At 43.3% G+C, this 21,967-nt stretch overlaps 2 protein-coding genes across 2 annotated transcripts; one reads left to right on the top strand and one right to left on the bottom strand.

Annotated features, from left to right (window-relative positions):
- Positions 1-695: 695 nt before the first annotated feature.
- On the top strand, positions 696-8,879 carry SLC26A5 (solute carrier family 26 (anion exchanger), member 5). Its single transcript, XM_010010879.1, has 10 exons — positions 696-806; positions 1,114-1,191; positions 1,920-2,015; positions 2,790-2,896; positions 4,065-4,134; positions 5,534-5,626; positions 6,514-6,633; positions 7,491-7,703; positions 7,952-8,006; positions 8,530-8,879. The coding sequence occupies exons 1-10, from the start codon at positions 762-764 to the stop codon at positions 8,661-8,663; spliced, it is 1,011 nt and encodes a 336-aa protein (XP_010009181.1). The 5' UTR covers positions 696-761; the 3' UTR covers positions 8,664-8,879.
- Positions 8,880-12,153: 3,274 nt separating this feature from the next.
- On the bottom strand, positions 12,154-21,864 carry PSMC2 (proteasome (prosome, macropain) 26S subunit, ATPase, 2). Its single transcript, XM_010010880.1, has 12 exons — positions 21,711-21,864; positions 19,502-19,539; positions 17,664-17,745; positions 16,225-16,324; positions 15,749-15,880; positions 15,050-15,122; positions 14,805-14,900; positions 14,383-14,547; positions 13,814-13,901; positions 13,123-13,325; positions 12,511-12,607; positions 12,154-12,425 (listed from the first exon to the last, which is right to left on the bottom strand). The coding sequence occupies exons 1-12, from the start codon at positions 21,862-21,864 to the stop codon at positions 12,268-12,270; spliced, it is 1,386 nt and encodes a 461-aa protein (XP_010009182.1). The 3' UTR covers positions 12,154-12,267.
- Positions 21,865-21,967: the final 103 nt, after the last annotated feature.

The raw sequence follows: 21,967 nt of genomic DNA, 5'->3' as shown, positions 1-21,967 counted from the left end.
TGAGTGTTTAAACGAATCCAAAAAGAGCTGTACAAATGCAAAGAGAAAAACCCATCGAGAATTACTGAAAACATGTAACTCAGATCACCTCAGTTACAAACAGTGGGGTGCAGAGTCATCTGGGGAGGCCTCATTGCAAGCAAATACTTTCTTACTTTTCAGAAACACAGTATGAGGTAGATGGAGTTCTGAACTCGCTCACAGTAACAGTTTTCATGTGGGATCTTCTTGATGAAGCAATGGATGCACCCATGGAAACACAACCGACATTGCTCTTGGTTGTAATAGTACTAACCAGATAGTTTAGGGTTGGAAGCAAAGAACAGTGTTGGTACGAGAAACCATTTTCCAGGGTTAACATTCAAGTTATTGCAAAGTTAAAGAAATCCTTAAGACAAGCAATGCTGACATTCATTTTCGTTTTCACTCTGACTCATTACCATAACATTAAAGGATGGCAAATATCTCCAGCACTTCGTCAGATACTTTATTTAACAGATGATCTAACATGTATCAGCTGGTGCATGTGTGAGAACCACAACTATAAGCTACAATAAGGCTGCTTATTCTCTGCAATAAGGTTGTTCAAAAGCACTGTAAATAAGATGCTGTTATTATTATGGATGGATAGCTCCAGCTTTGTACAGTTGCTCAGTGTAACTGATTTTGTTTTACTTTATTGTTTAACACAGGAACTTATTGCCTTGGGAATATGCAACTCTGTGGGGTCATTTTTCCAAAGCTTTTCAGTCACTTGCTCAATGTCTCGGAGTCTTGTCCAGGAAAGCACTGGTGGGAAAACACAGGTATGTAAACCCAAATTTTGAGCCAAACACAGTTTGCTTTTTGGAGCTCCAAAGCTAATGTCTGAAGCTTCACTAGACTGCCAGAATTCTGCCTGGGCCAGAAGGAATTAAGTGGAGTTTCCCATGTTTCAAATCTGGATTGGGCCAGGATAGAAAGCTGCACAACAGTCAAAACAGGTGAACTTGGGTGGGGAGGGATCAAAAGTCACTTAAAAAACAGCCTTGTGGAAAGCATGAGAGGGGTAAGCTAATCAGTAATACTGCCCTTTGGGGGCACTTGGAATAATTTCTGTTTTCTTTTGTTCAGATTGCAGGCACTCTCTCCTCAATTATGGTTCTGTTGGTAATTGTGGCTATTGGATACCTCTTTGAACCGCTTCCACAGGTAAGGGAGTTTCGCCTGTTAGGCACTGCATTGTCAGTGAGCAGAGGCCAGTGAATATTGGCTAAAACAGAGGTTGTGGGATGATTAGTAAGCAACACAGTCAGGTGTTGGTCCAGAAACCTTTAAATTTTGTATGCATTTTTGCTGTAATTATGCTAGAAATTAATAATACTTTGAAGGATCCAGCATGCTTTTTGTTGATGTTTTTAATATTGGACATTCTGGGCTCTGTCTTTAGAACATAAAAATGATACCTCAAACAATTTCCCTTCAGAATCATTTAGGTTGGAAAAGACCTTTAAGTCCAACCATAAAACTAGCACTGCTAAGTCCACCAGTAAACCTCGTCCCTAAGTGCCACGTCTACACATCCGATTTAAATACCTCAACCACTTCCCTGGGCAGCCAGTTCCAATGCTTAACAACCCTCGTGGTGAAGTTGTTTTTCCTAATATCCCATCTAAACCTCCTCTGGTGCAACTTGAGACCATTTCCTCTCAACCTGTCACTTGCTACCTGGGAGAAGAGACTGACACCCACCTCACTACAGCCGCCTTTCAAGTAGTTGTAGAGAGCGATAAGGTCCCCCCGAGCCTCCTTCAGGCTAAACACCCCCAGTTCCCTCTGTCCCAAAGCACAGAAATACAGCTATTTGTGATGCTTTTAATTTCTTACTTGGCATTGGGTTTATTTTGCTTCTGAAAATTGCATTTGTGTGATATTCTTAGACAGTGCTAGCTGCAATTGTCATGGTGAACCTGAAAGGAATGTTTAAACAGTTTGGAGATGTCGTGCACTTCTGGAGAACCAGTAGGATTGAGCTGGTGAGTAATACACAGCTCTGTGCATATATTTTACTGTATTCAATTTGTTGCTCCTCTTCTTCCTCGCCCCCAAACAAGTTAGAAACTTATCAAGGAGTTACAAGTTGGTGTTGCATTGCAGATGAACGTAAGAGATGGAGCTGTAAGTACTCTAGGAGAGTGATCTGTTGCAGACAAGAATGTTTTTGTTGTTGTTCAGCAACCTTTAACTCAGGTCAGAGTAGTCTGATCGCAGTAAAAGCAAAGCTTTTGCAGTGTTGCTATAGGAACTGCACTGAAGTCTGTGAGAATGTCTGGGAAGAAATTGAAAATCAGAGCAACAACTAAAACTAGTTGAAGGTATTTGCCATCCACCAAAAATGTGGCTGGAGTGGGCCAGAAGAGTGCATCAGAGGAAACATTTCAGTGGCATTTTTTTCCTGGATTAACTGGCTGAAAGAATTAAGTGAGAGCTACTTGTAGGCCTTGAATATGTTTGGGGTTTCATTTATCCTAAGGTATTTGGAGTCTGATGGTAACACAGGATTCCTTGGAGGACAGGACTTAAAGCATTAATTAATATGTGACAGTTTGCCAGATGTTATGTTAGTGTGCCTTGAGCTTTTATGCCCTTCTAAAAGGTTAAGGTAATTACAGTCTGCGATCATGATGGATTACATTATAGCGTGTTCCTGAACAGAATTGATACATAGGTTTCAAGGTTGAAATATGCTGTTGTTTTTGCTGTTAAACAGAAAAGGACACATAATAATTCAGACCTTTTCTTTGTTTCAGGCCATCTGGGTGGTAGCTTTTGTGGCTTCTCTTTTCCTGGGACTAGACTATGGTTTGCTTACTGCAGTAGCATTTGCAATGATAACTGTTATTTACAGAACACAAAGGTCAGATTTCTTCTTTATCAAAATTAGTGTTTGCTGATCTCCTGTGTGGTTCTGTTTGTTTAAGGGTTGCAAATCAACAGAAGACCATTCCACCCCCTTCAACTGCATACAGTATAGAATCCGCTTCATAATATAGGTCATGCTCTTGTGGCCCTGATTCAGGGTTCACATGTTATTTTTCTGACCACAACGTCTCTAGAGGACATGAACTTGCAATTTCAATAATAAACAGAAGAATTTCAATTGCTTATATTTGTTAATCTTCTTGTTTACTTTTGTTTAATGCCTACAGTTTAGAACTTTGAATCTGCTCAATGCCAGTTTCAGTAAATTATTACATTTCTGTGCACTAATTGTCAAGGTCAAGCAGAAGTTGTGTCAGGTTATCATTAGATGAATGTTCAGGGATTTGGTAAGAAAGTTCTAATTCATCAAAAAACTGTGCCTGCCCTTAGGTTTTTCAAATAATTTCTCCTCTCTCCCCATTCCAAGTGACAAAGTTTTTACTGTGAAGCTTTCTAGGTCTACAGTAAAATGATTTCTTGCATGTGTGGATAGGGCTGTCATGTGAGGCTTCTAGGCTCAAAGTCTGGGATATCTAGGCAGAAAATGTATAAAAGTCCTGGTTTCAGTCTGCATTGGAATGAAACCAAATTCTAAGATTTACTCTGCATAAACAAGAGTATTTTTCTGCCATCTCTATACATTTTTGTTCTTGCAAAAAGAACAATAATGTACTTTGCTGTCACACTGCTTGTGAGTTGGGAATGTTCATCTGCTCAGGAATTGTCTTTGGGAGGAGAGTGGCTCTTTGCCATGGCAGCATGTTTCCTACCAGTATGAGTTTCCATATTTGCAAGGTAGCCAATGTAGTTGCACCAGTTGTTGCCAAACAGAGCTTTCTTTGGCCTGTGCTTTTCAGAAAATGACAATGTTGCAGTGCTAAGTTTATAAACTGGTTTTGCACTGACAGAAGCAAACTTGCCTAGTCACCATATGGCCCCTTTATTGTATTCCTGCCATAAACCGCCCACTGCATTTAACCACGTTTAGGTCAGCCTGTACCAGACAGGCACTGCAGAATAACCATTAAAGTAAGTTTCAGTTTGTATCAAACACTCACTTTATAAGTGATAATACTGAAATGTTTGCTTCCATCTCTCTCTAGCCCTCAATACAGAATCCTTGGTCAGATTCCTGACACTGACATCTACTGTAATGTGGAAGAATATGAAGAGGTAGGAGTGCATTCTTCTGCATTGAAGAGTTTTATGTAGTGGAGCAAAGATGACTGTGGCAATTTGCTGCTTAGCCCTACCATACTGTACATACAGTGCTGCCTGCCTAGCATCCAGCTGTGTTGAAGGGAAAGAAAATAAACTTTATTTTAGTAGTAAAAGGTGTTTTGTTCAGAATGGTAGCTCTAGGTACTGCATGTATGTTTGACCAGTAACCTTTATAATACTTCCATTGTACTAGCTTGTACAAAACGGTCAGGTTAATAGGAGTACCACTGCTAAACCTGCTGTGTACATGAGTGCATACAAGCCCATCTTCTTTACTTGTGTGACAGTATTGCATGAAATCCATGGAACCCAGGATCCAAACTGGTATGTTCTTCAGAATTGCACCAACCGTTCGAAACAGCATCTCCCTGCCTCCATGCATCCGCTGCCCATGAAATATAGATGATAAATGGCACAATTACTTGCCAGACACTTAGCTTCATATAAATGCCGTTTTGTTCAACCAGAAGTTGGTGAAAGAAATACATTTTGTCAATGTCATGCTGTATTTATTACAAACAGAAGCTACATTCTTCTGCACTCTGTGTGTTCTCAGAGGTGCTGCTATTAAGGCTACAGCTCCTTTTAGTAAGGAGCCAGTCTGTAAAAACCTATGTGAAAAGATGATGCTGTAATCTGAAAACATCCTCAGTAGCAGTTCTGCTTGGAGTAAGATACAAAGCAGAAGTATATGTGGGCATGTTTATAGCTGTATGCAAAGAGGAGACTCCATTTTTGTTACGCTGACTGCAGTCAGCATTTCCTCCTCCTGTATAAAGACAAATTGGCAACATATGGCAGGCTGGATCTCTGCTGCTGGCCAGATCATTTGCATGTATCATGTCAAGAGTGCAGCCTGTTTAAGGATGACTTCATTTAAAGCAGAAGAAAGAAGTGATATTGAGACCTATCTGAGGGCCTGTTTAAAACCAAAGATTTGAAAGGATCTGGTTTTGGTACCTGAAGAGATGAGAAAGAGGAAGAGAAAGAGAGAAATAAGTCATCATGTCTGAGGAAAGGAAAGCTGAAAGGAAGTATTCCTAGATCTGCTTGATTTCCTGATGATAATCCACCTGCAGGTAGCAACATCAGAGAACTGATGTACACAAAGAACAGAGAAATGTTATATGGCATTGACTGTGTGCAGTACTCCAGCCTCTCCAGGAAGGGGAGAGGCTCTGATCTTCTGATCAGCTTTGCTCACACCAGTGTCAACCTTCTGTATCTGACACATGTCAATAGCAATTCAGGGTTGGCTTTGTGTTGCTGTATGCGTCTTGTGATCACACAGGTACTTTTCTTCTAGTGCAGACAAAACTTAACTGTGCACATCCAATATTCTTTTCCTTAGGTTAAAGAATATCCTGGAATAAAAATATTTCAAGCTAATACATCACTTTATTTTGCCAATAGTGAGTCATATACAAGTGAACTGAAGAAAAAGGTGAGTAAAGCAAATTCCTTAATGCCTTTGTCTTGAAAATGCAAACTGGTTTCTGGAACATCTTTCAGCCTGTGGCCCTAGGATATGAGAAGGTGACCCTCCAGCTAACTGACATCATCTTAGGGAGCAACAGTGTGGTGGGAGAGAATAAATAGACAAGTGTAATTTAATATTGACTGCTTGTGAATGAAGAGCGTGGTGGGTGCAGAGCACAAACTGGTCGAACACCTTTTTGTTTCAGAGGGAAATAAATATTTGCTGAACTGAAAACAAAATGTCTGGGAGTAAAAGCTTCCTTCTTGGGTAACAAACTTTACTGGAGTGTGAGACTGGAATACTCTGGGCATTTAATGCCTCTCATGAGCAACAAATGACCTGCATACTGAGTATGCCTCACCTCCTGCCTAACCGGTGTGTGACTGGGTGGGAATGGCAATAACAGCACTAGCAAAGGGCAGAACTGCCTGAGCCGGCAGCAACTGCACCTGTACTAACTTCTGAACAGCCTTTCTGTAGCTCCCATGGTGAGTCATGGTGACCACCAGGTGGGTGGTACTTACCTCCCCAAAGCAAGAGCTGTTGATGGCCAGATGCCCTTCTCTCCCCTTTACTCTCTCTCCACTCAAATCAGCCTTCCATTGAAACATGGCACTCTCTGATTTCAAGAAAAGAATGTGATGCATCTGTCTCTTCCCCATCTTGTTGACACAGCACTAGCCAAGATTATTCCTTCTTACTTAATACCCTTCTCACCCCCACCAAGAGAGGCTGAACAATGCAGGCTTGTGTTTTAAATTCATGCCACGGATTAATTCAGTGCCAAATGATGCTGCAATGTTATCCTTACAAGCTGTATCTCCTCTGATCATGCTTTCTTTTCATAACAGACTGGAGTGGACCCTTGTGCCATATTAGCAGCAAAGAGAAAAGCCCGGAAGAGGCATGCCAGGGAAATCAAGGCAGCAAATAAACTCAAAAAGCAAGCTGTACTGAAATTAGTCAATTCGGTAAATATTTACCTCTGCTTTATCAGCTGCCATGCTGCTTTCTGGTGCTACTGTTCTTGAATAAACAAGGTGCAGAGTGCTGCTGAGGTGAGAAGGCTTTGGGAGCAAGCACTGTGCAGTGTGGACAGGCTGCTGAGGGAGCAGCGTGGGGATCAGGGGCTCATGGCTGGACCAGGTAACTGTTGAACCTTGGTTACAGACAGGTAGCACATAGCGGAGCCTTTCCACACAGTCAGACTGCCCCAGCAGTGGTGTCCGCAGGTACAGGCGTGACCCTGCTTCTGTCCCTCCCCACACTTGGAATAATCATGCAGAAACAGGATATAATCAAATTAATTAAAGTTAGCAGCCCCTGTAATAAAGAAGTGTCATTAGCACTGCTGATCCTGGCGTGGTTCAGGGTTGAGAAGGGTTTCAAACAACCCAGTGAGAAGGGTTGTTTGAAACGTGCTTGTGCTGTTGTGCGTGGTTAAATTCACCCCCATGGTGGGAGTTTCTTACCATGGGAAATGAACCAGAAGCCCAACTTAAGAGCCTGATTGCTGTTGCTTCCTTTGAATATATAGGATCAGCAGGGAGAAGGCAAGGAAATGAACAGGTGTCAGTGTTTGAAGGAAATGGGTAATTCCCTCCTAAGACAACAGCTTTCAGCTATTTAAGTGATTGTAAAAAGGCTGTGTGTAAGAGAATGAACCTTGATATATGTGAGATACGGAAGTATGTCTGCGTGTGCAGCTGGTGTCTGTCGTGGTTAGGAGCTGTGCACCTTTTGAAGGGACAGATGAGTATGGGGAGGAAGGGGATCTACACTGAACAAGCATTGGCTGTCATTAAACATCATTTATCTTCTCTCGCAGACTAACGATGTGGAAGCAAATGTGAAACATGAGATAGCAAACGATGAGTTACCTGTAAATGGAAAATTTGCATCTGCAGATGCTGGTGTACAAGACACGTCTCCTGATGAGCATGAACATTTTGTGGAGCCCAAAGCAAACATCCACACTTTAATCCTGGATTTTGCGCCGGTGAACTTTGTGGATTCGGTTGGAGCAAAAACACTAAAATCAGTAAGTAGGGCTTTTATCCCAAAAAACCCCATAGAAGTCTTGGGAGATACCTAATAGGGAACTTGTCAGCATGAGACATAAATGCCAGCTCAGATACAGTCCAGTATCTCACCTAATCGTGGATTTAATTCTGCAGCTCTGTAAGTTCTAGCTGAATTCTGAATTCACAGTAATTGGTTTACATCTTCCCCAACTGCAGTGTGTACAATGATATACCCGTGTTTAACTGCAGTTTACCTCTGTTGCAGATCATCAAAGAATACAAAGAAGTTGGTGTCTGTGTCTGTATTGCCAGCTGCAGTGGTGAGTTGAGGGGGGTTTGTGAGCTTTATGGGGGACAGTGTGTTTCCTCTCTTCCCTGGGGTCCCGAACTTTCTGCTGTCAGGTACCTCAGTAGGATCAGCACTTCACATAACATTGGATTTGAGGAAAAGCAAGCCCATATGCATTAGAGCCTTCACTTTAGTGAAAGTAGAGCACAATTCTGTGAGGACTAGATCCTGCGCCCATTCATTCCAGCTGGCAAATTGTCAATGCCACACCGAACCTTGTATCTTGAAATTGTTGTAATAATACGATGAGGAGGAACGCCTGCAATGTTCCAAGCTTCTGATGTTTGGAATTGTGTCACCTTCAGCCAAGAACAGGCATCTGTGTAAGTGAATTACCTGTCTGGAGTAGAAGTAGGATGTGACCCCCCTGGCTATTTTAAATCAGTAATAACAAGTAAGAGAACAAGGTGGTGGTGTTCTTCCCAAGCCACCGTTGTCTTCCATCTCTGTACTTTAGTTTACGCCCTGATGCCATGTTTGGTTTCTGGTTTTAGGCCCCGTCGTGAATGAGCTGACAAGACTGAACTTTTTTGATAACACCGTCACGAGGGAGTTGCTGTTCCACAGTATTCACGATGCTGTCCTGGCTTGCCAAGTGAGAGGCAGGGGTGCTCCGCAGGCTGACTGACCTCTGAAGAGCGGCATCGAGCAGCATCGGAGCCACATTTGTGCTGATGGAGACTCCTTCTGAATATTTAATTTGCACAAAAGGTTTAAAGAGAGCCTGAGGCTGTTGGTATCTACGGGTATAGAGTGGTGCTTATTTTCTGTAGGAAGAGTGGATAAGGAAGTGGAAGCCTTCATGCTCTTGATTTTATTCCTTCAATCAGGGTATAGCCTTCCAACAGCATACAAGCACCAAATTATGCAAGACATGACAATTCAGTGTGTTCTGCTACCATCAGGATCTGACAGGTACAGTGACATTCTGATTCCTGTTGAGAAAATGGGCACTTTAACTCACTACAAGGTGGGATCTTGCAGGAAGTAACTGTTCTGCAACTACAATGCACTGTCCCAGCGTCTTTAAAGAACTTTCTCAGCTGACTTTTAAAGCCTGATGTCAACATCTGCATACGACAGTCATACAAATTATAACACTCTACCAGCCAGATTAATGAATTCACACGGTGGCATTTAGCTGCTGCTCTTTTTAAACCTGGATGGTACAGTTGGTTTGGGTTTTTTAGGTATCATCTAACCTGTCTCAACTAAACCCTTCACTGCCTGAATGTTTTCACTCTAAGTAAGTGAACTTCAAATTAGTAACTCATCATTGAATTACTACATTATCAATATGGTACTTTCACTGCCAAAACCCAGTAGAAAAGCCTACACCTGATTTTGAGCTAAAATTAGTTTAGCTTCAAAGTTAGAAAACAAAACTGGTTGAAGGCAGGAGTGAAGCCTATTAAAATTACATTAAGAACTGACGCCCGATGTGCAGTCTCTTAAGCTGGAATAAAAATGTAGATAAGGTCTAAAGTCTCAGTGGTGTCCCCCCCCTCAAAGGAGAAGTACTCTACTATTGCCTGAGACACCTTCCTACCAGCAGCGCTGCTTCTGCCTCAGCTTTTAAGTGCTTTGAGAAACAGATTTCAATAGAACTCAAAAATGTTACGTGTTTGGGTTTTAAAAGCAGCAGTAGTGTGGGTTTTCTTCTGCTGGCTGCACGACCCGGCTGCTGCAGAACTGCTTAACTTCAGGTGTGAGATGAAAGCCATGGAAATGTAATTCAAGCAAAAGAAAGAAATCTTCAGTGCTTGTATTCCCTTAACAACACTCACTGTCAATCTGAGCAGGGGTAGGAGCCTCAAGGTGTTTCTCTCCAGGTTATGACAACAGCACAGGGGAAGTAGAGCATCAGTGACATTTTCTTTAGCACCCCCAAATCAAAAGCCCTGTACGTAAGGGAATTCAAGTGACTTCCCCTCTTCTGACTGCAGAACTTGATACTTTTATTTTGCTTCAAGCTCTGTTGCAAGAAGGGCTTGCTTCAGGTAAACCAGGTTTCCCAAGAACCGGGGGCAGTCAGGGAGGATGTTTCATTTCCTCAGACTCCCTGCCAATAGGGATAGGAAGCTTTCTGCATCAGAAATTACTGCTTAGCTGGAGTTCAGAGGAAGAATTCAGTGCATGTTAACACATCGGGTGGCTTATTTAAACAACTTTTGGTACATTTTATAATGTTAACTAGTTTAACAAGCCTTTGTACCTACAAACAGTGTATTTTTCTACTTTCAGCTTGTTGCAGCTTCAGTTTTTAACTATGTAGTCTCTTCAGTTCGTGTCAAAATCGTGTCAACTTCCAAAATAAAGTGATTATGACTTGCCAAAATTTTCTGCTTTGTCTTGGCAAGACTGCATATGGGACAAGCCAAGGTCCCTGGAGGTGTGTGTCTGGCTCAGGTTCCTGCTTCTCACCCTCCCGGCTCCCCCACCACAGGAAGCCCTGTCCATGCCAGGCCTTACAGTGATACAAGGTACAACTGACACTGCATTTCCCATGCTGGTAGCAACAGCAGCAGTTCCTGGAGCCTTGCTGACATGCTGGACTGGAAACCTTTGCCAAGGAAGTCCTAGATGCCAGCCTGGCTGGTGCTGGTACTCTGCAACCCGCTCCTGGGTACTGCCTCCTCCTGTGCTTTGCTGCCCCCAGCTGAAGTGCTGCTTCCCCCTTACCAGCCATTTAGCTTCTGAAAAGTGAACTGACTTCCTCTTTCCCACACTGATTAACAGATTGCTATCTAAAAATTTAAATCCTACTTTAGGCTTGTCAGTGCTCCGTTAAACAAATCCACATCCTTTAAACTGAACAGGGCTCATCTTCCCCTCTCCAGTCTGTCTGCAGTGACAGGCTCTAGCGATGCATCCCCCCCTACTGCCCAGGGCTGCTCGGCCACCTCAGGAATCCCTGTCAGGCCTTGGCCTTTCTGTAATGAGCTGGGCAGTGAAGTGTCCCTTGGCTGCACAGGCACTTCTGCATGGCTACGGAGGGAGCAGCACTGACCAGACCAGGAACTCCTCTTGCCTGGCCAAGGTGGGAAGCAAAAGCAGGAATCATCAGTCACCCCCCAACATTCCTCACCTTGGTCTTAGCCTGAGTGGAACGGGGCCGTTGCTACTGGAACTGAACTGGAAAGTTCTAGTAATTACCAGTGTGGGTTGTGGCCAGGGTGGAAATTTACTAATCACTAAAGCAAATCATGTTGTGACCCTATGAACGGTTGTCCTAAGTGAAGCCCTTTGAGCAGTCCTGGACCACAGCAGGCTGTGACCAGCACCTCCCTCCGAGTGGGATGTCTCTCAGAGCTCGCAAACTCCAGTTTGTGAAGTCTGGGGGGGCCATCGCTGAGAGCTGTGGAAGTAGAAGGTAACAATTTCAAGTACTCCTCTTGGTAAACAGAGAGGTGCCCTCGGTTGCTTTCTGAACCACCTGGAAACTTTGCGAACAACCATTCCCACTCAGGCTTGAATTAAAGTCTGTCTCATCGATGAACGTGCCTCCCTCCCTAACTGTTCTTACCGAAAACTTTATCAACTTTAGTCCGTTTTAGAGCAGGAACTGGATAAAGAAATCTTCCCTTAGCACTAAGAAATTATGCTTCTTCCTCCTTCTTGACACACTTACTATTTTGTAAGAAACAGGGAAACTCAGCAAAAGGGATGAAGAAAACCACTGAATTAAAAAACCAAACAAGTTATGATGGTACCAACACGTTCACCCAGGAGAGAAAAAATATCCGTTCACGTCTTCCCTAATCTGGGCAATGACTCAGAGCATGAGGCACCTCATGTGCCTTCTCCTCAGCTCTTCTCCCACGGTAGTTCCCAAGTTTCCTTGGGACATCCCTACACCTCGGTGCAGAGCATTATGTCAGTGTTTCTGAGCACACCTGGAAACCCTGCAGCCACTTGGGGATCTTTCAGCCCCTCCACAGCTCGGACAGTAAGTTTTGGGGTATAAATCCTAAACTGTGGGCTTCTAACATTGCCCAGGTGCCCAGTTTAAAAATACCTCCCTGTCTTAGGCTGTGTGTTACTGGAATCTCACTGGGATGTTTTTCTATAGCAGCAATTCTCCACTGGTGTAGGACACACAATGACTTCACCCCTACTGTTTTGTTTTACCATTTATTTCCAGCTTCCAAGAACAAGATAGAGATTCCTACACTTGGATTTGGGTTCCCCAGGAAGTTTAACTACCGGAACAGGGAAGACATTCCAAAGGATCAGTTGTAGGTCATGTAGCGGGGGGTAGCGCTGAATTTCGCATAGGATTTAATGACTTTGTTCACTGCTTCCAAGAAGTCTTTCTCTGTGGCGATTTTCCGGCGGGCTCGGATAGCGAACATGCCGGCCTCTGTGCAGACACTGCGGATCTCCGCGCCTGGGGAGACAGGGATGAACCAGTCCAACACTGACCACAGTGGAGGTGAAGCCCAAACTTGGTTACAAATCATTAATCGTCTTACCTGTGCTGTTGGGACACAGCCGAGCCAGGAGCTCGAACCTGATGTCTCTTTCAACGCTCATGGAACGAGCGTGTATCTTGAAAATGTGAGTTCGCCCCTGAAAAAAGAGTGAGGACAACGGTTCATGGCATGAAAGAGGCAGCTGCAGGTGTGCACATGCACAGCACAGGCAACTGGAGAATACATCTTTTATTTGCTGCCCAAGCTTCCCATGTCTGCACATGTTAAACATGTCCACGATAAGTCACATTAGGAAAGTAACTTTCAAAAGAGCTTTAGTGGTAGAAGTACTTCAAGAAATCTCTCTCAAAAAAGCCAAACAAAACACAATCCAACTTAAGAACTAAATCAGGGATCTGGTTAAAGGATTATTTTATCTGTTCAGACAGGAATATGCAGTGATTACAGCTATTCACCAAGGCTTCTCCACCAGAGAAGGAATCTGTGCAGTGTGGGAAAACCTTTTTGGCACATCTTTTATCCCCCAAAATTCCCCATAGTTTCACTTAAGTGTTTTTGTTAAACCTCATGAACTGCTTCCAGACAACCATGCCCTAACTGAAGACGCTCTGGTACCAGGCTATACTTAGCTGTGAGAGGAAGCATTCTCACCTCAAGATCAGGCAAGCTGAACTCGATCTTCCTATCCAACCTGCCAGGCCTCATCAGTGCTGGATCCAGTGTATCGGGTCTGTTCGTAGCCATCAGCACCTTGATGTTGCCCCGTGGGTCAAAACCATCCAGCTGGTTGATCAGCTCCAGCATAGTACGTTGCACTTCATTGTCCCCCCCAGCCCCATCATCAAAACGAGCACCTGGAGAGAGAAGACACACACACTGCACACAACAGAGGGACCCCCTCAGTGCCTGCGGAGGTGTCACAGCTGCTGCATAGAAGACACCTGGAAAGCCGTTTTAAATCACATACAAATCCCTGTGACAAGTTTAAAAAGGTGTGAGGGGTTATCTGAAAACGCTGTGTTTCAAACAAGGAGTGGTGTGACCCATCAGTTAGAATAAGCACTGTAAGTTCACGTAAGTTATAAGAAGTTCAAATACTCTGCGTGTTCCAAATGTGCAAAATGACTCCTCATCTGGGCTATATAAAGCATCTCCTGAGAGCCTCCCACACGTGGGGTGTGCTGGTAGTAGCTTTGCTAAACAGGTATCCACAAGCACATTTCTTGCATTGCAGCAATCCAGATATGGAATTACAACATGGAAAGAAACGTGAAAGTTCTCCTATGAGAACTATAGATACTATAGGTACTCCTATGAGAAGCCATAGATACCACCAACATACCTCCAATGGCATCGATTTCATCAAAGAATATAAGACAGGCTTTTTTAGTTCTGGCCATTTCAAAGAGTTCACGAACCATTCGAGCTCCCTGAAAGGAAAAAAAATATCAGGATTTTGTTAAAGATCCAAGACATTTTAAAGGAAAACTATTAAATTAAACTTTTCATGCTTACAAACACTTGTAATGTTCCAGTGATAGAACTATTTTATCTGTAGACATACATATAAAGGAACATTCATAAATCTTACAGCAATTTATAAAGGAGAGACAAGTTACTACTCTTAAATTCAAAAATACATTTACCTCAGGCCCAAAATAAGTGGCAGAGTTGGGAACAGAATCTAATCCTGGAGCCCTCCTGAACCGCAGATTGAACTCTGCACCACGGAATCCACTGCATCAATGACAGTGTGTGATTGCCTGACCTGCAGCCATGGGTCTGACAGCCCCTCCACTATTTGTATCTATCATCTCCAGCATGGAGGTACATCGTACCCGCTGTGCTGTCTGGTCCCCACCACTGGAAACCTGCAAATCTCTCCACACTCCATCAAGAATTTGCTCTTACCTCTCCCACATATTTCTGCACCAGTTCAGATCCGATGACTCTGATGAAGCAGGCATCAGTCCTGTTAGCAACAGCACGGGCACAGAGTGTTTTGCCCGTACCAGGTGGCCCAAACAAAAGTACTCCTTTGGGAGGCTCAATTCCAAGGTTAACAAATCTTTCAGGCTGTAATGGTGGGAAACAGAAGGCAAGGTTATGTGCAAATTAAAGACTATGTGCATCAAAGAGTATATATAAATTAAGAAAACCATCAGTGAATAGCAATATAAACCAGGCTGGGCTGGACTGCACTTGTTAAAACCAGCCTTCTCTCACTGAGGTGTCTGCATTCAGCTAGGTTATCTTCTCTTGGTTTTTCAAATGCTAGCAGATGTCCAGAATACTCTCAAAATACTAGAAGTTTCAATCTGGAGGTTACTTACGTGCAGCAGAGGGGTTTCAACCACCTCTCTCAGCTTTTCAATCTGCTCTTTACAACCTCCAACATCACTGTAAGTGACATCTGGCTTTTCTTCCACCTACACAATAACAAGGTGAGCGAGCAGTTAATGGCCTGATGCTGCATATTATAGTCCTCCAGGCTTTCAACAGCCTGGAACAGAATCCAGCCAAATTAACCACAACTACAAGACAAAGCACTGTCACAATAAGTAAAGGCAGTTCTCACCTGCATCATGGTGACGGTGGGATCAATCTTTGGTGGCAAGGGGATATGGATTTGATACTTGTTTCTGTCCACCCTGGTGAGAAAGCATAAAGACTATTATTTTAACACTGGTTAATTAAACAGTCATGTAGAAACAACTCTGTAAGTTAGAAGCCAAATTCTTAAACTGTTCTTTTCTCTGGCATCACAACAGCCCAGCCCTGAAAGCCAACAGTCAGGTGGGCTAGAAACTGGAGTTCTTCTGCAGAGAAGTTGAAAGGTTCCAAAAAAATAAATTCCAAAGTATTTTGAAAAATAAACTTCAAAATATCCCACAGAGCAAACTGGCAAAATATTGATTCTAAAAGTAAGAGGATTCACCTCCTCAGCAAATATTCCCTGTGGCTGCCCTGTGTGTAACCGTGCAGATTGCCAAAGAGGAAGCCAGCTACACAGGCTCCTTGAAAGTGGGACTACTGGGGCCCAAACTGAACAGTTTCCATCCATGACACATGGCTTTTGTCAGAATGACATCAAAATCCAACGATCCCAGCACTGCATGCACGTGAGTTACTGTCTTCCTGCAGAAAGATACTAGTGCTGTAACTTCAACCACTGCAAAACCATGAAATGATAGCTGTTGACAGGTCAAACTAATGGATCAGATGAGGAAGCTTCAGTCTCCAGGAAAACTTGTAAGAACACAAAGATTTTGCTCACCCAACTCTCATGCCTTCTTCTATGTCAGTAGGCGCCACCTGGTCACTGAGATCCACCACAAACTTGGCAAACTGCTTGACATTGATAATGTACTTGGGGTCCTCAGAGTCTGCATTGATTATCTTTGTACACCTAATACAGAACATTCAGTTACCACCACCAGGCAAACTAACTGGCTTGCTACCTGGATAAACAGCAAGCTAAGAGAGTCGTATTTTCCAGACACACCAAAATAGCTATTGTACTTGTGGTTCTCTTAGCACAGCACCATACAATAAGTACAGGAATAAGTACAAGTATGAAGTATGTAACACATCATCAAGGACAGCACAGTTCCTTTTCGATACAATGGTAAAAAGAGCGCTCTCAACATGCACAACACATGAACTTCCTTTTTCTAAGTAGCATATGTATAAGCTGTAAGTCACATCTTCAACACTATGCAGCTCCACTGCAAAGAGGGAGAGTGCACCCACCGTGCAACTTGCAATGGCTGCTCACTTTGGAGAGTTTGCTTATCTGCTGCCAGATCCCAAAGAGCAGGAGGAGCCAGGCCAGTGTCAGATTCCTTGATTCCTATGTACAACACAGACAGGCTGAAAAGGAAGCACCTAACAGGTATATCAGCAACCCTTCCCACACCAAGAACCACAGATATAAGCCTGCAGGAAGCTTTTTGAGACCTCCAAACACACACATCTTTGATGGACTTCCTAAAGAAAGGAGGCCCATGTGACTGTGACAGCTAAACATGTAGATACCAGTCCAGCCATCCTCTAATACAGCTGTGCAGTGTGGGGACCATTACAAGCGAGCTGGACAGAGGTATCAGATGTAAGTGTATTCCTGAAAGTTGCAGAAAAGGAGTGAAACTTTGCAAGTGCTTTCACTGAGGGAAAGCTTTAGTGCAAAATATCAGAAGTTAAGGGATTCACACAGATTAAAACCTTATAAATCTTCCAAAACACGGATATAAAAAGCACCACCTCCACGGTGTATTTGAAAGAATCGATGATTTTACTGGAAAAGGGAGTCTGCAGTCTTCCTGGCACAACTGAGAGCCCCTAGAGGATTAGCAACAGGGCAGCAAACATACACCAGTGAAATGAACAAAATAAAACCAGGGAATAAATAAATTTTTATTCTAACTGCCACAATTGACCAGCTGATTTTAAACCAGCTGATTTTAAATGCTAACTGCTCTGATACACATTTCTTTCTTATACAAGGACTCGTACCACTGCTTAATGATAATATTTTGGGTTATTGCAGCATATGGAAGTTCACTCACTATTTAAACACAGCTTGACACAAATCACAACAAATTATCTGGTGGCAGAAAGGGGCATTTGTTTCATGTCATGTAATATATAAAAATTACAGTTTCAAAAAAAAAGGTGTTACACTACAAAATCACGTAACTCTATGCACAATTAGCCCTGTCCAATCCAAAAGACCATGACCTACAAAGCAATATGTCACGTTACCAAATAAAGAAAGATATCAGTAACAAACCAATGCAGAAGCTGTTTCAGATCAGCTTCTTAAACCACTAGTTTTGGTATACAGAATCATGGAATAGTTTGGGTTGGGAAGGACCCCCAAAGGTCATCTAGTCCAACCCCCCTGCAATGAGCAGGGACATCTTCATCTAGACCAGGTTGCCCAGAACCACATCCAGCCTGGTCTTAAGTGTCTCCAGGGACGGTGCATCCACCACCTCTCTGGGCAACTTGTGCCAGGATTTTACCACGCTCATTGTAAAGAATTCTTCCTTGCATCCAGCCTGAATCTCCCCTCTTTTAGTTTAAAACCATCACCCCTTAACCTCTTGCAACAGGCCCTGCTAAAAAGTCTCTGCCCATCTTTCTTACGCAGCAGTTCTATCCCAAGTTATCTTAAGAAAGAAAGATACCAGTGAGCTCATTGATTTTCTTGAGCAGTTGTTGAATATCATCTTCTACTTGCTTGATCTGCCTTGAGTACGTGCTCTGGCCCTGGAAAAGAAATATCACATAGATTTCGTAACTCACATTATTTCATGTTTAGGAAAAAATTACAATAGCTCTTGAGAGTCAAGATGTTCACTGGACTGTTTTGGTGTAATCATAGAATCATAAAATAGTTAGGGTTGGAAAGGACCTTAAGATCATACCAACTACTGATCACAGCCAAGAAAGACAGTACTGAGTTCCAGTAACAATACTGCTGTTTGCAAAACCAGAGTGCAGGTACACAGCACGGACTAATTGTGCAAGTGGAAATTTCTCACACTGGTAAACTTCAAGGATTTGTTTTTCTTTTAAACCTGCTCAGCCTTATTTATTTTTTTTTTTAACTACTGTTTTTCCTAAAGTTTAAAAAAGATTTAGTAAAAATTATATGGAGACAGAATTCTGGGTATGTTATGAAAAAATCATCTGTACTAGTGCTTCAACTACCTTACCCAACCTTTCTATCATCCACCAAAGACAGCAGAAAGATCAAGGGCAAATCAGAAGCTCAAGCATTGCTCGTGATAAAATGCTTTACTATCTTGCCTTGCCTACTGCGGGCAGATTGGGATCTCCTTTATATCAACTTGGCAACTAAAGAGAAGCCGCAGCGGGTGCAAGCCACATTCCAGAGATTCATAAAGTCGTCTCAGTGTCAACAAAATTCACTTTTGGCAAAAGTATCCAAATCCAGACCTACCCCAAGCTGCAAGTTTCATGTGTCACAAGTTCTTTCACAGACCCACTGTACTTTCTGGTGGAGAGGGAAGATTTGCATTTTAAGCCTTATCGTACGTGGAAAACTCCTCCTGAGATCACAGAATCATGGAATGGTTTGGGTTGGAAAAGACCTTAACACCATAAAGTTCCAACCCCCCTGCCATGAGCAGGGACACCACACACTAAACCATGCTGCCCAAGCCTCCATCCAACCTGGCCTTGAACATTGCCAGGGTTGGAGCATTCACAACTTCCTTGGCCAACCCATTCCAGTGCCTCACCACCCTCACTGTAAAGAACTTCTTCCTTATATCTAATCTAAACTTCCCCTGTTTAAGTTTAAACCCATTACCCCTTGTCCTACCACTAGAGTCCCTAATGAAGAGTCCCTCCCCAGCATCCTTGTAAGGCCCCCTTCAGATACTGGAAGGCTGCTATGGGGTCTCCACGCAGCTTCTCTTCTCCAGGCTGAACAGCCCCAACTTTCTCAGCCTGTCTTCATAAAGGAGGTGCTCCAGCCCCCTTATCATCCTCGTGGCCTCCTCTGGCCTTGCTCCAACAGCTCCATGTCCTTCTTATGTTTTTCTTATGAGATTACATTCATTTTACAAGATCTTTGTATCCCTCTCTAGTAGTTTTTTAACGTGATGTCTTAAAGCAAGTAAATTTGATGGGAGAAGGGTTCTTAAAAGTTACTGTTCTTTATCAAGCAAGAAAGTTGGTTAGCGAAGAAGCCCTAGGAAAGCCCTAGCTGTAGACCTCTATGACAATCAGTTATGAGATACAAAACAAAAAAGGGAAAAGAAAAAAAATCACTACTTTCATGCTAACAAACCTACTGGATTATTTTTAGGGTTGTGGACTGGGTTTGGGGCTTTCTCATTGGAAGGTGGAAAGGGAGAAATATTTTGGTAGGAGAGAAAAGCATTAGGAGAAGCAGATTTATGAACTACTCTGCACATATCCCTCCACTCTTGCATTCAACTCCCAACAGGATTTGCTTTTTTCTTTAACACTCCAGTAAATGTATGCTACTTACATATGTTTTCAGCAAGGCAATATCTCCTTCATCCAGAGCTGAAACAAAACAGGAAAGACTTAGCTTGCAATTTTCAAAACAAAACCAACAGTATCAATTCTGCTTTTAAAAGATAAAAACATGTATTTTAAAGGGATTCTTTTGAGTTTCTAGTTTTTCACTAACCCAAAGTGGAACAAAAAAGTATCAGGCAGTCAAGAAAAATTAAATAGGGTCTCCAGGTACAGTCTTCAGGCCAAAAATCCATACCACCCAGAGCTCCCAGCAAACACACCACCTGGACTTTGCCTCGCTCAGAGTAGCTGACCTGTGACTGTACAGAGAAGGAACTGAAGATATCAAAACTTCATCTTTTCAAGTTTTCGTTTCTTAATGTTTAAGAAAGCATCAATAAAACACTGTCAACACTTTCCACTCTTCAAAAATGCCCACTGTGAGCAGTGAACAGCAACCAAATCTAATCTAGCAAAGCTAGTCCCAGAGACAAAGCACTACTGTAAACTACTAAAGCAGCCTGGAATCAACAACTAAGACAATGCTGAGTTTTAACATTGTAAAATAGGAAAGATGGGAATATCATACCAGACAAGATAGAGAGTCTGGTCCAACAAACATCCCTTCTCCAACAGGAAGGTCTACAAATGTGGCAAATATAGAGTGAGCTCCCAGTCCCAGGTCACACATTTTTATTAACAGCCCTTTACAAATATTGCCTACATGAGTATTTCTGTCACCCTTCTGAATCCCTGTCAGCAGCTTCCAGCAGAATACTCAGGAAGAAATGCCCCCACTTAATCCGGAATTCTGCTTCCTTTTCCTTAACTTAAACTTGGAATCTAAAAACTGCACTGGAACCAGAATTCCTGCACCAGAACAAGTCAGCTGTTAACCATGTGAGCTTTTGCAGTCCTGCAGGATTGCTCCAGCAAACTCTCTCAACTAAGAAAAACACAGCTCTATTACTGTCACCTCCTATTTGCTGTCATATCACTTGTCATTTGACAGGCCTTCACATTTCCCCTCCCTTTCCCAAAAAGCTAACCCTTTTCCCAAGTGAGTTACAGTCTTCCCCCTTAAGCATCCCTGGGTTTCAGTTTTCTCTCTTTCCTAATTCCACTGTATCTTTTTATGCTAGAGGGAGCCCAAACCACATGGTATTGCAGATTTGGGTGCAGTATGTATTATACAGTATTTTGAGAGGATTTTGTGTGTGTGTGTTGATCCTTATTTTCTTCCTGGTTAGTTATACTACCCCACTGATGTTTTTATACCTACTAAACACTAGGTTGTTGTAATTTAGAAGTGGTTGTTATAATTTAGTAGTGGTAACACTTGAGTGAGAACAGGTCAAAGTCCACAACTGATCATGTATGGTGCTGCTGTTGCTTCCTGATGCATTATTTAATGTTTACTAACATGAAGTAAAAAGGCAAATGAAATTCAAACGTGAGGAGCAACTGGTGATGTTCACACTATGCTGGTACCACCAGAAAAATTTTCCACCTCGCTGTCTCCAGCTTTCACTGAATTACTTATGAGAGGGGCAACACACAGGGTTTGGCAGCTCAGCAGGACTACACCAACGAAAAAAAGGAAATTATCACAAAATCAACAGAATGGGTTGGGTTGGAGGGACCTTAAAGCTCGTCCAGTTCCAACAACCCCCCTGCCACGGGCAGGGACACCTCGCACTAAACCATGTCACCAGCCCATATTTCCAACCTGGCCTTGAACACTGCCAGGGATGGGGCAGCCACAGCTTCTCTGGGCAACATGTTCCTCATAATAAAGAATTTCTTTTCAATGTCTAATCTAAATCTCCCCTCTTTCAGTTTAAAGCCAATGCCCCTTGTCCTGCCACTACATGCCCTTGTGAAACGTCCCTTTCCAGATTCCTTGTAGGCCCCTTCACATATTGGAAGACCACTGTATCTTCTCTCCAAAGTCTTCTCCAGGCTGAACAAGCCCAGCTCTCTGTCTGTCTCACCATACGGGAGGTGCTCCAGCCCTCTGAGCATCCTCGTGGCCCTCCTCTGGACTTGCTCCAGCAGCTCCATGTCCTTTTTATGTTGAGGACACCAGAACTGGACACAATACTCCAAGTGGGGTCTCACGAGAGCAGAGTAGAGGGGCAGGATCACCTCCTTTGACCTGCTGGTCATGCTTCTTTTGATGCAGCCCGCGGTGGGTTGTGGGGCTCGGGGCGCACCCTGAAGCCTGCTCATGTCGAGTTTCTCATCAACCACCACCCCCAAGACCTTCTCCTCAGCCTCTATTTGTGCCTCCTCAGCTTGTACATTGTGCTTGCCCAGGCACCCGAACCACCATAAACATTTGCCACCTCGCTCTCTGCACGCACCCATCCGTGTTCTGCCGGCAGCGGGCCCCGCGGACCGGACACCCCTCAGAACCTCGAGCACACCGACCGATGTTTACGTCTAACACATCGCACCCTCCCCCCCTCAG

This window comes from Nestor notabilis, unplaced genomic scaffold (genome assembly GCF_000696875.1).
Source record: "Nestor notabilis isolate BGI_N333 unplaced genomic scaffold, ASM69687v1 scaffold16893, whole genome shotgun sequence".
In the NCBI taxonomy this organism is placed as follows: domain Eukaryota; kingdom Metazoa; phylum Chordata; class Aves; order Psittaciformes; family Psittacidae; genus Nestor; species Nestor notabilis.
Note: the sequence above shows the minus strand (reverse complement) of the source record. Positions and strands in the feature narration are given on the sequence as shown.